At 45.7% G+C, this 14,453-nt stretch overlaps 1 protein-coding gene across 5 annotated transcripts in view; it reads right to left on the reverse strand.

Moving 5' to 3' along the window:
- Positions 1-872: 872 nt before the first annotated feature.
- Positions 873-14,453, reverse strand: part of LOC132536851 (ankyrin-2-like) — a 328,978-nt gene continuing 315,397 nt past the window's right edge. For 2 of the 5 annotated variants that reach the window (XM_060186241.1, XM_060186237.1), the window contains exon 2: positions 873-1,311. In XM_060186241.1, coding sequence (XP_060042224.1) covers positions 1,084-1,311 — 228 coding nt within the window. In that variant the 3' untranslated portion in view covers positions 873-1,083. The remainder of the gene's footprint in view (positions 1,312-14,453) is intronic. The other 3 variants (XM_060186240.1, XR_009548398.1, XM_060186239.1) reach the window with 3 other exon arrangements.

The following is a 14,453-nucleotide window of genomic DNA, read 5'->3' on the forward strand; positions in this document are numbered from 1 at the left end:
AGCAGGTGTCATGTTACTCAACCTCTTTACTGAATGAGTATGACAAATAAATACACCAAATTTGTTTCCATCCAATGTTTTTAACTTCTTCTCATTCTAATCTATTATTGTAAAGCTAATTTCAAAGCAAGGGAGTCATTTTGATCAAAACAAGGGAGCCATTTCGATCCTGGTTCCTCTTACTCCTCTGTCCCCAAGACCTACAAGTCAGAGGCACAAGGAGAGGACGTCAGAGTCGGGGTGGGGGGAGGAATGTCAGGTGGGAACGGAGAAGTGAAATATCATTCTTATTCCAGTTCACTCCATGCCAAGAAGGAACATTGTTTGGGCTCTGACTACTTTGCCAGCACTAGTCACTCCAGATACAAACGGAGGAGGTTTCAAAAGTTGGCAAGTGGATACAAATGGACTGTCATCAAGTGTAAGAGCGTGACAGGATGTAGGGACACTGGCCAGGCTTAGATTTAGATGAACTTTGGAGTATCAGGCCCGTTAAACCCTTGCTGGTCCAGCCAGTCCTCCTTGGCGAGCTTCTTAATCAGCCTTGAGGAAGATTTTCTTCCTCAAAAGGATTTTCTCACTCTAAAAGGCATAAACTCTACTCTCCAGTATGGCATCACGGCCGAATTCATTTTTGGACAAGCACAAGAACCCCACCTACCCTGAAACCCCTACTCACTAAAACAAGACATTTGAAACAGCGTGTATGTGTGTGTGTCTCAATAAAAGCTAAACACCAGGGGGCTGGGTGGAGGTGCACACAGGTCAAGCTCACATAGTAAGAAGTGCAAGGACCTGTGCAAAGATCTTGGTTCTAGCCCCGCGTTCCCCACCTGTGTGTGTGTGTGGGGTCGCTTCACAAGCGGTGAAGCAGGTCTGCAGATGTCTGTATTTCTTTCTCCCTCTATACCTCCCTTTCCCTTCTCAATTTCTCTCTGTTTTGTCCAATAAAATGGGGAAAAAAATGGCCTCCGGGAGCAGTGGATTCATAGAGCAGGCACCGAGCCCCAGTGATAACCATGAAGGCAAAAAAATAAATAAATAAAAATAAAACATCTAAAAATTAATGCTCAGGTTCTGCGGCTACACCTGCAAAGGGGATACCCCTGCCTCCAAGCCCGGAGGTCCTTCCCAGCTGCAGGTGCAGAGCCACACCTGGGAAGGGGACTGAGCGCAGCCGCCTGAAAGCCCACCTTGCCCAGCGCCTACCTGGTTGCAGGTGTTGATGTCAATGCCTCCCTTCAGGTACTCCACCACCTTGTCCAGGTTGCCGGCTCTGGCAGCGCGGAGGAAGCTGGCATTGCTGTCAGACTGCAAAGCAAAGATAGTTGGTGAGTTACAGAGAGAACTGATGTGTGGCTGGAGTCAGAAACGTGTCTGGTACACCGAACCTCAACGCCACTCTCAGGAGTCTACTGTCGGAAGCAGCATCTAAGAGAGAGAAGGAAATGCCACAGAGGTGAGCAGCTAGCCCGGTGGGTAGAACACATGTACATCGTACTGTAGGTCGGGCCCTGGGTTGGAGACCCTGCACTGCGTGGAAGCAGCACGGATGGTGGCAATGCTGTGGAGTCTGTCCTGTGTGTCAGTCTCACCCTCTCTCCTCTCTATTAAAATAGAGAATTGGGGGTCGGGCGGTGGCGCAGTGGGTTAAGCGCAGGTGGCACAAAGCGCAAGGACTGGTGTAAGGATCTTGGTTCGAGCTCCTGGCTCCCCACCTGCAGGGGAGTCGCTTCACAGGTGGTGAAGCAGGTCTGCAGGTGTCTATCTTTCTCTCCCCCTCTCTGTCTTCCCCTCCTCTCTCCATTTCTCTCTGTCCTCTACAACAACAACATCAATAATAACAATAACAACAACAACAATAATAAACAACAAGGGCAACAAAAGGGAATAAATAAATAAATATTTTTTAAAAGGAGGTGTTTTCTCTGGGCATTTCACATCTAGAATGACTCTGTTGCTGTGGAAATGGCAGACACAGAATAAGACTTAAAACTCAAGGTCTAATGAATCTACATTTCACCACCACGGCAGGATAGCTAGCTAATGAAGATTTAAGAGGCAGGAGTGACATGTATGATCTGGCTTTGTTTAACTGGGAAACTGTTACTTTATAAGACAGCTGGCGTCTCAGGGATACAGGGTGCCATCCGCCCCCCACAGGTGCCAACAGTCACCTTAGCCCCCTGCCCAATTGTCACACCTCCCTCCAGCACAGAGCACTGGGTCCTTAGCTCCCTTTCAGCCCCTTCCAGTCCCCTCCCGTCAGATTCTTTAGAATCTTTAGAGCTGCTGAAATTCACCATGGGCTTCGTAGTGTTTTACCTCCTAGTTTCCCCTGATTTCGTTCCTTCGACCCCACCTGTGAGTGAGACTCTCTGGCATTTGCTTTTCTCCCTCTTTTGCTTAGCACAATCAGCCCCAGCTCCACCCAGGCTATAGAAAGATCAGACCTCCTCTTTGCTTAGAACTCAGCATCCACAGACTACATCTTTATTTTTTTCAACTTTTATTATTTTTTTAAATTAATTGGGTAGAAACAGAAAAACTGAGAGATGGGGAAAATAGAGATAGAATGACCGACAAATACACACAGAGACAGACAGACCTTCAGTACTATCTCACCACTCACGAAGCTTCTCCCCTTCACCCTGCAGGTGGGGACAGACCACATCTTTGCGATCTGATTTTTTTTTTTGCCTTCAGGGTTACTGTTGGGGATCAGTGCCAACACTACGAATCCACTGCTCCTAGGGGTCATTTTTTCCATTTTATTGGGTAGTACAGAGAGAAATTGAGAGGGGAGGGGAAGATAGAGAAGGAGAAAGACAGATGCCTGCAGACCTGCTTTGCTGCTTCTGAAACGTCCCTCTCAAGCAGGTGGGGAGTTGGGGGGGCTTGAACCCAGATCCTTGCGCTTAGTATTATGTGTGCTTAACCGGGTGCCACTGCCTGGCCCCGTGATCTGATCCGTTAGCTGTGCGTCCTGCTCTTCCCTTCCCCCCACTGTTGTCATTCATGCCCCTTGTCCCTGGTTCCCAAGGGAGGACTGTGTCCTGTGGCAGAGAGCCTAAGGACATCTGTGATGCCACGTCATCGAGCTGTGACTCATTGGAAAATGTCGACTGTGTGAGAGGAGGAGGCACGTGTGTTAACTTCCAGGAAGATGTTTTCCCTTCGAGTCTCACCCCCCATCACTTCAGAGTGAAAGGCTCCTTTCACAAGTTGATGAGGAACAGAGCCCACATGTCAGCACCTGTACTGTAAACCATTACTTCCCCCGCCTCAATAAAATGACATTAAAAACCATTTAAAATGGGGCTGGGAGGTAGCACAGCGGGTTAAGTGCACATGGCATAAAGTGTAGGGACCTGCACAAGGATCCCAGTTCAAGCCCCTGGCTCCTCACCTGCAGAGGGGTCGTTTTACAGGTGGTGAAGCAGGTCTGCAGGTGTCTGTCTTTCTCTGCTGTCTTCCCCTCCTCTCTCCATTTCTCTCTGTCCTATCCAACAATAACAACAATAGCAACAAAAATGGAGAAAATAGGGGGCAACAAAATGGAGAAAATAGCTTCCAGGAACAGTGCATTCATAGTGCAGGCACTGAGCCCCAGCGATAACCCTTGAAGCAAAATAAATAATAATAATCATAATCATAATCATAATCATAATAATAATCATGTGGAAGGCATCCCTGTGTATTAGCTCATGTCTGTACTTCACAAGAAACATGAGTTAGTATCAAACAAGAGGAATGAAATGTCTGGGTCACAGAGAGGAAACCCAATGAGAATCCTCTCCCATGTAGAGCTACATAAGCATTAAAGCAGTATGCCAGAAATTCTATCAAAGACTAGGCCAAAAAGGACTTCTGAACCGTGTATGAGGGTTAAGCAGCACTGGCACATTAACTGAGTGTCTGGGAGAAAGTAAGAGGGCACAGCCGAGGGAGTCATGTGCCTTCAATCAGTAACACCTATGATTTCACATTCTTAGTACGCTCAGTGAATAGTTGGAGAAAGAGGCTAGGGAGCTTCCAAGGTCACACAAAACGTTCAGGGGAAGACGCATGGTCTACGTCCTGCTTCTCCAGCTCAGAGAGAGTCTGGAATGGTCTCCCAGCTCCCACTCCCAAAGCAGACAGTACAGAGTCCCAGCCTGTGAGCTATGGGTTAGTTGTCTCTGGTCAGCACCAAAGTTATACCCTTATAGTCGACACACTCATTGTATAAATCAAAGACACCTGCTAAACAGTGTCCCAGTTGGAGCAGGAATTCGTGGCTGGCACCTGGTTGACAGCACACATCACAGTGCACAAGGACTTGGGTTCAAGCCCCTAGTCCCCACCTGCAGGGGGAAAGTTTCATGAGGGTGAATCAGGGCTGCAGATTTCTCTCTCTCAATCTCTTTCTCCCTTTCTCTCTCTCTCTCCCCCCTCTCTCCCTCCCCCTCTCTCTCTCCCTCTCTCTCTCCCACCATTCTCAATTCCTTTTTTTTTTAACTTTTTAAAATTTTATTTTATTTTACTTATTCCCTTTTGTTGCCCTTGTTGTTTTATTATTGTTATTGATGTTGTTGTTGTTGGATAGGACAGAGAAATGGAGAGAGAAGGGGAAGACAGAGGGGGGAGAGAAAGACACCTGCAGACCTACTTCACTGTCTGTGAAGTGACTCCCCTGCAGGTGGGGAGCCGGGGACTCGAACCGGGATCCTTACGCCGGTCCTTGCGCTTTGTGCCATGTGTGCTTAACCCGCTGCGCTACCGCCCAACTCCCACCGTTCTCAATTTCTGTCTTAATAATAAATACAAATATTCAAAAATAAACAAGAATTAAAAAAAATTAACTTTAAATAAAGGAGCTGGACTGAGACCAGCTCTGTGGAAATACGCTCCTTTGGGAGTGAGGGAGTAGGTGGTAAAGTGCTTGCTACACTCAAACCCCCGTTGCCTGTCTCCCCTATGAGCTCAATATGCTGAAACCTGGATCTAAGGGCAGTCGGCTTCAGCATTCCCATTACCCCAGAGACATAAAAACATGAGCCACAGGGAGGCTGTAGAGAGAAAAGAATCCTTGGCACTGTTGGGGGGGGGATGTAAATGAGTGCAGACATTATGGAAAATAGTATGGAAAATTCCTCAAAAAAAAAAAAAATCCACAGGATTCACTTGTAAGGCAAACACATTCATCTGAAAAGAAAAAAAAAACAAAAAAACCACCACATTTCTCTGTTAACTGCAGTTGTACGTACAATTGCCATGAACTGGAGGCGACTAAGTGCGCAAAAAACAGATGACTGGAGAAAGAGAATGTGTATGTTGCCACTAGATAAAAAAAAAAAGATGAAATCCTATCGTATTTAATACAGGGCTGACCTTAAGAGTGTGTTGGGTTCAGATGGAGAAATACAAACACTGTGTAAATTCATCTGTATGTGGCATACAGAGAAAACACACGGAAACAGTAATGAACATTTGGACTCTAAGACCGATGATTGGTGGCCACAAGGGAAGGGAGATGGTCTGGGAACTCAAGAGGGGGGAACTAGACCAAGAGAAAGGGGGCGTTGTGCATGCTGAATTTCAGTGCCACGTGCCTGTAATCTACATAACATGCCAATGCAGTGATACGCCAGTAAGAAACAACAAAAGTGCAAAGGAGAAATGTCATGAACAGGTGAAGGCAGAAGGAATGCGGAAGCATCAGGAGACACCCCCTTCCAGGCTTTGGGGGGTGTCGGTCTGAAGAAGGCAATAGATGTCACTAGAAAGATGGAGAAGGGCTGGGTTTCGGCACACCCAGCTGAGCACACATAGTACTAAGCACAAGGACCCGTGCAAGGATCCAGGTTCCAGCCTCCCAGGTCCCCCCACCTGTAGCAAGGATGCTTCACAAGCATCAAAGCAGGTCTGTAGATGTCTTTCTCTTCCCCTCTCCATCTTTCCCTGCCCTCTCAGCTTCTCTGTCCTATTCAATAAAAAAGGAAGGAAGGAAGGAAGGAAGGAAGGAACGAACAGACAGACTGACTGACTGACTGACTGACTACCGGGGTAGTGGATTCGTAATGTAGGAACTGAGTCCCAACAATAACCCTGAAGACAAAAAAAAAAAAAAAAAAAAAGGATTAATAGAATTTCTTAGAACCTTCCCCAGGCAGTGAGTTTGACCTTAAGGATTGTTTTTGTCATTATTCCGTGTCTTCCTAACAGGCTCACTTTCTTCTGAGTAAAACTACTATAAAAAGTGGATAGAACTCAAAAGACTTAGTTAATACCTTAAATATTAGTTTTTTAAAAAAATATTTTTTAATATTTATTTTATTTATTCCCTTTTGTTGCCCTTGTTGTTTTTTATTGTTGTAGTTATTATTGTTGTTGTCGTTGTTGGATAGGACAGAGAGAAATAGAGAGAGGAGGGGAAGACAGAGACGGGGAGAGAAAGACAGACACCTGAAGACCTGCTTCACCGCCTGTGAAGTGACTCCCCTGCAGTTGGGGAGCCTGGTGGGGGCTCGAACCGGGATCTCTACACCAGTCCTTGTGCTTTGCGCCATGTGCGCTTAACCCAATGCGCTACAGCCCGACTCCCCCTGAAATATTAGTTTAAAAAAAAGTTCCCAAGGTTCTAGAGGGACTGGACCCAGTGAAAACCTAGACATGTGGACCATTCAACTAGGGAATCTCTTCAACATCTGAGTCATAGCAGATTCTGCTCTAAGTTGAATTCTTCTAGAATCCTGGCAAGGAATAATTTAGCTTTCCCAAAGTGAGAAAATGCATGAAATTAAAGTGCTATTATACACTGACCCAAGAATGTAGACTTCCAGAATGAAATTAAGATGAGATGTCAAAGAAAGTCGACAGGACTGAAGGTCAAAAGAACGTCGCTGCATAGAAACACACCTTTTTCTCTTTCTCTTCACAACAGACACATGCACACACTATGCTCACAATGAGGTCAATCTGTAATTAAAGCTCTTGACACAAGAGATTAGGATAAACAATAGTCTGCCTGGTTTCTTTCAAGCATCCAAGATGAAAAGAAGATTCGGACACTCCCGGTGGAGATGCTTGGTAATTTTTATCATGCTACATTACTAGTAAAAAAAAACCCTTAAAATTTCACAGGGGATGAGCAGAATAGCATCCTTCCAAAACAGACGGCTGTGCTGTGGCTTAACAGGGAGACTGACATACAACAGTGTGGTAAGGACAGCAGGACGTCACAGAGCACCTTTCGGGGGAGGTATGAAACCAATGCAAGACAACGTTCCTAGGACTCTCAAATCCTAAAGCCACTTTACTTCTGCCTGGAAAAATGACTCTGGACAAAGACTGCAAATGCTAAGCCTTGGGGTTGAGAGAGAGCTCAGTGGGTAAAGAGCACGTCTTACCGTACACGAGGCCCCCGGTTCCATCTCCAGCAACACAGGGGAGCACCACGGACAGCAGCAGTGGCACTCCATGGGTGGGGGAGGGGTCCTTTGGTATCTCTCCTCATTCTTCTCTCTTTCTCTGTCTCCCCTTTCTCAGTTCCTCCCCCCACTCCCTTCGCTGTTCTCTCTCTGGATATACACTAAAAATTAGGTCAGGGAAGCTGCTCAGTAGTACTGAGCGCACACGGCTCTCAATTCACCCATTCCTCAACACCTCATTTAAAAAAGAGAATAAATACTGAGCCCCACTCGTTTCATTTTGCAATACATGGATGCCATTAAAACCTTCCCCCCTTTCTAATATTTACTGCGGCAGCTCCAGATCAAAAAAAAAAACAACTTTCCCCTGAAATGCTTCTTGATAGAGCTCTGCATGGACTTTTGAATCTGGAAGTTAGAAATACAGAAAACACTAGCTCAGAACCCAAGAGGGCAGGCATATAAGGCATTCAGGAAGGTGTGGTCGGGGAGCCATGTCTTGTCCTAGAAGACACTTCCCCACAAAGAATCCAGAGGCATAACCAGAGTCCCAGGAGTTAGAAGTTACACTTTGTTGTTGTTGCCACAGACTCAGCTCACTACTCCAGGCTGGCTTGTTTGTTTGTCTGTTTGTGTGTTTTGCCTCCAGGGTTACTGCTGGAGCTCAGTGCCTACACTATGAACCCACTGCTCCTAGTAGCCATTATTTTCCCATTGTTGTTGCTGCCGCTGCTGTTGGCTAAGACAGAGAGAAACTGAGAGAAGAGGGGAAAGACAGAGAGGGGGAGAGAAAGACATACACCTTCAGACCTGCTTCACCGCTTGCAAAGCGACTCCCCAGCAGGTGGGGAGCCGGGGGCTCCAACTGGGATCCCTGCATGGGTCCCCGAGCGCTTCGCACTTGTGCACTTAACCCGATGTGCTACTGCATGCCCTATTTTATTTAGATAGAAGGAGATGGCGAGACAGGGGGAGAGAAAGAAAGATACCAGAGTGCTGACGCTTCCTTGAGTGTGGTGAGAGCTGGGCTTGAACCTGGGTCGTGCACAAGACAAAACAGGTGCTTCCTCCCCTCAAACCCCAACTCCATGAGCTGTTTGCTACATGTTTCTTGTTGTTATTGTTACCACCAGGGTTACTGCTGGGGCTCAGTGCTTGCACTATGAATCCACTGCTCTTAGAGGTCATTTTTCCCTATTTTTGTTGCCTTTGTTGTTGTTATTATTATTGCTGTCATTATTGTCAGATAGGACAAAGAAAAGTGAAGAGAGGGGGGGAAGACAGAGAGAAAGACAGACACCTGCAGACCTGCTTCACCACTTGTGAAGCGACCTCCCCTCCCTGCAGGTAGGAAACCGGGGGCTCAAACCAGGATTCTTACACCAGTCCTTGCGCTTTGAGTCATATGCACTTAACCCGCTATGCTACCGCCCAGCCCCCTCTACATATGTTTTGAAACAGTGTCCTTATGCCCCCACTAAGAAAAATGTGAGTATGTTCCAAGTCAAAGAGAGGGCTACCCTTTCTCTGAGCACAGCCAAGTGAACGTGGCTTTATGCCTGTTATTCTGCAGAGCTTCACAAGTCAGGTAGAGATGGCAGAGAGATGTATGAGATGCCGGCTGTGCCACCAGGGTGCAGAGAATGATGGGAGAGCTGGGCATCACATGTGGCAGGCGGGGCAAAGACATGATGGATCCCAAGATGCTCAGGATAGCAAATAAGCACTCGACTCCCAAGTTCACCTGAAGAGACACCTGGCTTCCGTGGAGTTCCCTTAACAGGCATACCCTTAACAGTGTGGGCCTGAGCAAATTATCTAGCCCCATCTGAGCCTCAGTTTCCCCTCGATAAGCAGGGTGGACAGAGCTTCCAGCACAGGCTGTCGAGAGGGAGCAGAAGGCATGATGTACACACAGCGTCTATTTGACAAGTACTCACACACGGGCCTCCCTCTCATCCACTCTCCAAGGCTCAGTTCAATTTAAGATCTATCTGGGGGTGGCTTGGAGACAACGCTTGGTGTGAGCTCTGCAAAGAAGCTGCTTCCAACCTGGGAACCTCCGGTGAGGCCACCATCCCAGATGACAGCATGATGCCAACCCAACTTTCTTGGGCAAAGAACCCTTAAGAAAAGAGAGAGACATGCTGTGTATATAGATCCACCTGCCAACGCCCATGTTCAGCGGAGAAGCAATTACAGAAGCCAGAACTTCCACCTTCTGCACCCCATAATGATCCTGGGTCCATGCTCCAGAGGAATAAAGAATAGGAAAGTCATCAGGGGAGGGGATGGGATACAGAGTTCTGGTGGTGGGAACTGTGCGAAGTTGTACCCCTCTTATCCTATGGTTTTGTCAATGTTTCCTTTTTGCAAAAACAAAAACATATTATTTCTCCTAACTCTGATGGCCAGTGCCAGAGGTGAGCAGAAAAGAAAACACATCCTGTAGCTCCCGATTCCAGCTCACATCAGAGTAAGGCACAACTCTATCCCAAAACTAATTCAATGTCATGTAAAATAAAGCAAGCTTCCAGAGACGGTCAAATGGCGGCCACTAAAACTACAGCCAAGGGCCAGGTGGTGGCAGACCTGGGTGATCACAGACATTACAGAGGAACTGGGTTCAAGGCCCTGGTCTCTACCTGTAGGGGGAAAGCTTTATGAGTGGTGAAGCAGGGCTGCAAGTGTCTCTCCATCTCTTTCTCTCTCTCTCTCTCCCCCCCTCAGTTTCTGTCTCTGCAATAATTAAACAAATAAACAAAACCAAAACTATAACCTGAAATCTCATTATACCCAAACAGGAAACTAACTCTCAAGCTTCGTCATAATGTCTGGTTCCAATATGCTTACAAAAAGGGACTGCGTTCGCGCTCTCAAAAAAAAAAAAAAAAAAAAAAAAAGAACTAGTGGTTTTTACTGAAATGAAATGTGAGAGGCTATTAAGGTGGAAATTATCAGATGTCTTTTTTTTTTTTAACTGTTAAACCCAGTATCAGTGGCTCAGTTTTTCAGAAGCCTACCCATTCTGTTAAGCTGATGTCTTTCACTTGAACGATACTTGTTTAGACTGAGTTTGAAAAACTTTTTTTTTAAATAAAATTTTAAAATATTTATTTTCCCTTTTGTTGCCCTTTTTAAAATTCTTGTTGTAGTTATTATTGTTGTTGTTACTGATGTCATCATTGTTAGATAGGACAGAAAGAAATGAAGAGAGATGAGAAAGAGAAAGAGGGGGAGAGAAAGACAGACACCTGCAGACCTGCTTCACCGCCTGTGAAGCGACTCCCCTGCAGGTGGGGAGCCGGGGACTCGAACCGGGATCCTTAGTCAGTCCTTGTGTTTCACGCCACGTGCGCTTAACCTGCTGTGCCACCGCCCACTCCCTGAAAAACTTTCTTTTTAGCAATTTTTTTACATTTATTATTATTCTTTTAAGTAAACATTATTTATCTGATAGAAAGAAAATGAGAGGTAGGGGGAGATGGAGAGAAAGAGGAAAACACAGAGACACCTACAGCCCTGCTTCACTACTTGTGAAGCTTCCTTCCCCACCTCCCTCCACAGGTGGGGACCAGGGGTTTGAACCTAGGTCCTTGTGTTTGGTAATACGTGCACTTAACTAGGTGCACCACCACCCAGCCCCTATCATTATGTTTTATTAGCTATCTAATTAACAAGACTGTAAGATAACAGAGGTATATATAATTCCATCCAGTTCCCACCACCAGGGTTCCGTGTTCCATCCCCTTCATTGACAACTTTCCTATTCTTAACCCCTCTGGGACCAGAGCTCTGCTCGGTTCTGGCTGATGGTGGTGCTAGTGATTAAACCTGAGAACTCAGAGCCTCAAGCACGAAAGTCTTTCGTATAACCATTATGCTGTCTCCCTGAACCTTATTTCAACTTATTAAATTGACACTGTAATACAAGAACAACAGCACTGATGCCAAGAACTTTTTTTTATATATATCTGTAGAGGAATTAGTACATTATTGACATTTGAGGAGTGCTCATTATAAGTGAGAATAGCACCAGAGCTTTCTTCGCTGTGGCAGGAGTCAGGCTCGAACCCCAGTCATACACATGAAAAAGCAGTTCGATTTCAAATTGAGCTATACTGCCAGGCCTACTGAGAGATTAACCCTATGTAAAGCCTATGCTCTCTGTGAAGCTTGAGGAGTTACATGTTTTCCCAGGATGCAGTTATTCCTTCACAAGAAGAGTGCCCTTTTCCTGTGTATCCCGAGATCCACATTCTGACAGCAATTCCAAGGAAATGCATTAAAAATAATTCAAAGAGGGGGTCAGGCGGTAGCACAGCAGGTTAAGTGCACGTGGCGCAAAGCACAAGGACTGGCGTTAGGACCCCAGTTCGAGCCCCCAACTCCCCACCTGCAGGGGAGTCACTTCACAGGCGGTGAAGCAGGTCTGCAGGTGTCTGTCTTTCTCTCCCCTTCTGTCTTCCCCTCCTCTCTCGGTTTCTCTCTGTCCTATCCAACAACGAACAACAACAACAATAATAACCACAACAAGGCTATAACAATAAGGGCAACAAAAGAGGGGGGGAAATGGCCTCTAGGAGCAGTGGATTCATGGTGCAGGCACTGAGGCCCAGCAATAACCCTGAAGGCAAAAAAAAAAAAATTCAAAGGGAAAACCTTAATAGGTTTTGCTGGAGAAGATGAGCTAAAGCCCTGCTGGCCAAATCACGAGTGGTGTGTTCTGTATGTGTCTCGATTTCTTTCTCAGAAAACAAAGGGATGCTTATGCTGGCGGAGGAGGAACTGGGTGATGAGTCAGAGATGTTTAGCTCCATGACAAACACAGAATGGAGGACATGTGCTGGGTGGACACGGGGCCTTCTTCCCACATGAAGATCCTTGGCAGCAGACTGGAGCATCTGAAGATGATCCCAACATGTAAGGGGACACGCATACTGAGTTCCAGCACTCCACACCTGGATGCCGTATCTTGTAATAATGCAATATGCTTTCTTTTTCTTTTTATTTATTTATCTATTTAAAACTTTTTTTTTACCAGAGCACTGCTCAGCTCTGGTTTATGGTGGTATAGGGGACTGAACCTGGGACTTTGGAGCCTCAGGCATAAGTGTCTCTTTGCATAACCATTATGCCCTGCAATAAACTTTCCAAGTGTGGGAATGTATAAGCAAGCACCCATGTTCAGTTTGAGTCACTGAACAGAAGGGATGTGACTTCCTCAGTACTTCAGGACACAACAGAAGTCTGACTTCAAACGTGACTTTGTTTTACTGACACCAGTGTGGTTTAATAAAAAGTTAGTAACTAGGCTCGCCATTAAAATGTCATCACCAATAGGGAAAACTGAGAAAGCAGCTCGGACCTTTCCACAGGAGAAGATCATTCTATCAGTGTCCTATCGTGGTGAATTCACAATTCTGGGTTGGGGGGGCGCACTGGGTAAAGTGCACATGCAAAGAGTGCACAAGGACCCAGGTTTGTGCCCCGGGTCCCCACCTGCAAGGGAAAGCTTCAGGAGTGGTGAAACAAGTGGTGTCGGTGTCTCTCTGTCTGTCTGTCTGTCTCTCTCTCTCTCTCTCTGTCTCTTTCCCTTCCCTCTCAATTTCTGGCTGTCTCTATCTAATAAATAAATAAAGACAATTAAAAAATTTAAGTGCAAAAAGTAGTACATTTATTATGTAAATATCTGTGGTTCCTTTCACAACATTTACAAAGGCATCCTAAGAAAATGAGAAAATGGGAAACTTTTTGCTATGGAGACAGATCAGATATCAGATTAAATAACTTGACAGTAATCTTTAAAAAAAAACAGAAACAAAACTTAAAAACAAGAACATCTGAACTGAATGCTTCAAATCACTTCAAGAGACAGGGCATTCTTTGGGAGGCTTCAAAGATAGGAACAGACGAAGTCTCTACTGCTTCAGCTACAAGGGATGCCTTAATGATCCAGAACTGGGTGGTGGCACACCCTGCAGAGTGTTCATGTTACCATATGCAAGGAAGGACGTGGGTTCAGGCCTCTGACTGCTTCACAAGTGGTGAAATAGTGCCACAAGTCAGTCAGTCAGTCAGTCAGTCAGTCAGCCAGTCAGTCTCTCTCTCTCTATTTCTCTAGCTAGCTGGCTATCTCTTCCTTCATCCTCAATTTGTTTGTCCTATCAAAATAAATTAAACTTCTAAAAATGCCTTAATGATCACTCTCATGGCTTAACAACAAGCGGTATGTGATTTAGAAGATGCCGCTTTCCCCCTTCCTGCTGTCAGTTTATGGTGCAGACCTATCTGATAGCATCGTGGCTTAATTATACCCACAGCACCCCTACCCCACCCCTCCACCCCTCCCCACCTCCCATGATTGCTAGGACAGATTCGGAAAGTTGCATCCACTCTTAGGTCCAGATTGCTGACTAGGCAAAGATTAATGATATATTCTAAAGAATATATCATTGTTGTGAGCACAACAGTGTTTTCACAACACCACCTAGTGTCTTCTATGAAGTAACATGAGAATCCACATACAACATGCCAACAAACATAAAGAAATCCCAGAGCTCCTCTACAAGAGGAACTTAGTAACCAGGTCTATGTCAGACTGATTTCTAAACAATCTTAGGATTATTTTTTGCCATACAGCTTAATGCTTTTAGAGTTCCCATTCACAGGACTCTTGTGAAGATAATAATAATTTTAAAAATCCCCCCTTTTGTTGCCCTGATTGTTGTATCGTTGTTGTGGCTATTATTATTGGTGTAGTCGTTGTTGGATAGGACAGAGAGGAATCAAGAAGGGAGGGGAAGACAGAGAGGGGGAAAGAAAGATAGACACTTGCAGACCTGCTTCACCACTTGTGAAGCCACCCCCCTGCAGGTAGGGAGCCTGGGCTCGAACCGGGATCCTTACTCTGGTCCTTGTGCTTTGCGCCATGTACGCTTAACTCGTTGCACTACCGCCCGACCCCCTCCAAAAAAAAAATCTTTTTTTAATCAAGCTATCTTCCACACCTAAGCTCTTTCTTATTTCCAACTATCTGAA

Source organism: Erinaceus europaeus, chromosome 2 (assembly GCF_950295315.1).
Source record: "Erinaceus europaeus chromosome 2, mEriEur2.1, whole genome shotgun sequence".
Lineage (NCBI taxonomy): Eukaryota > Metazoa > Chordata > Mammalia > Eulipotyphla > Erinaceidae > Erinaceus > Erinaceus europaeus.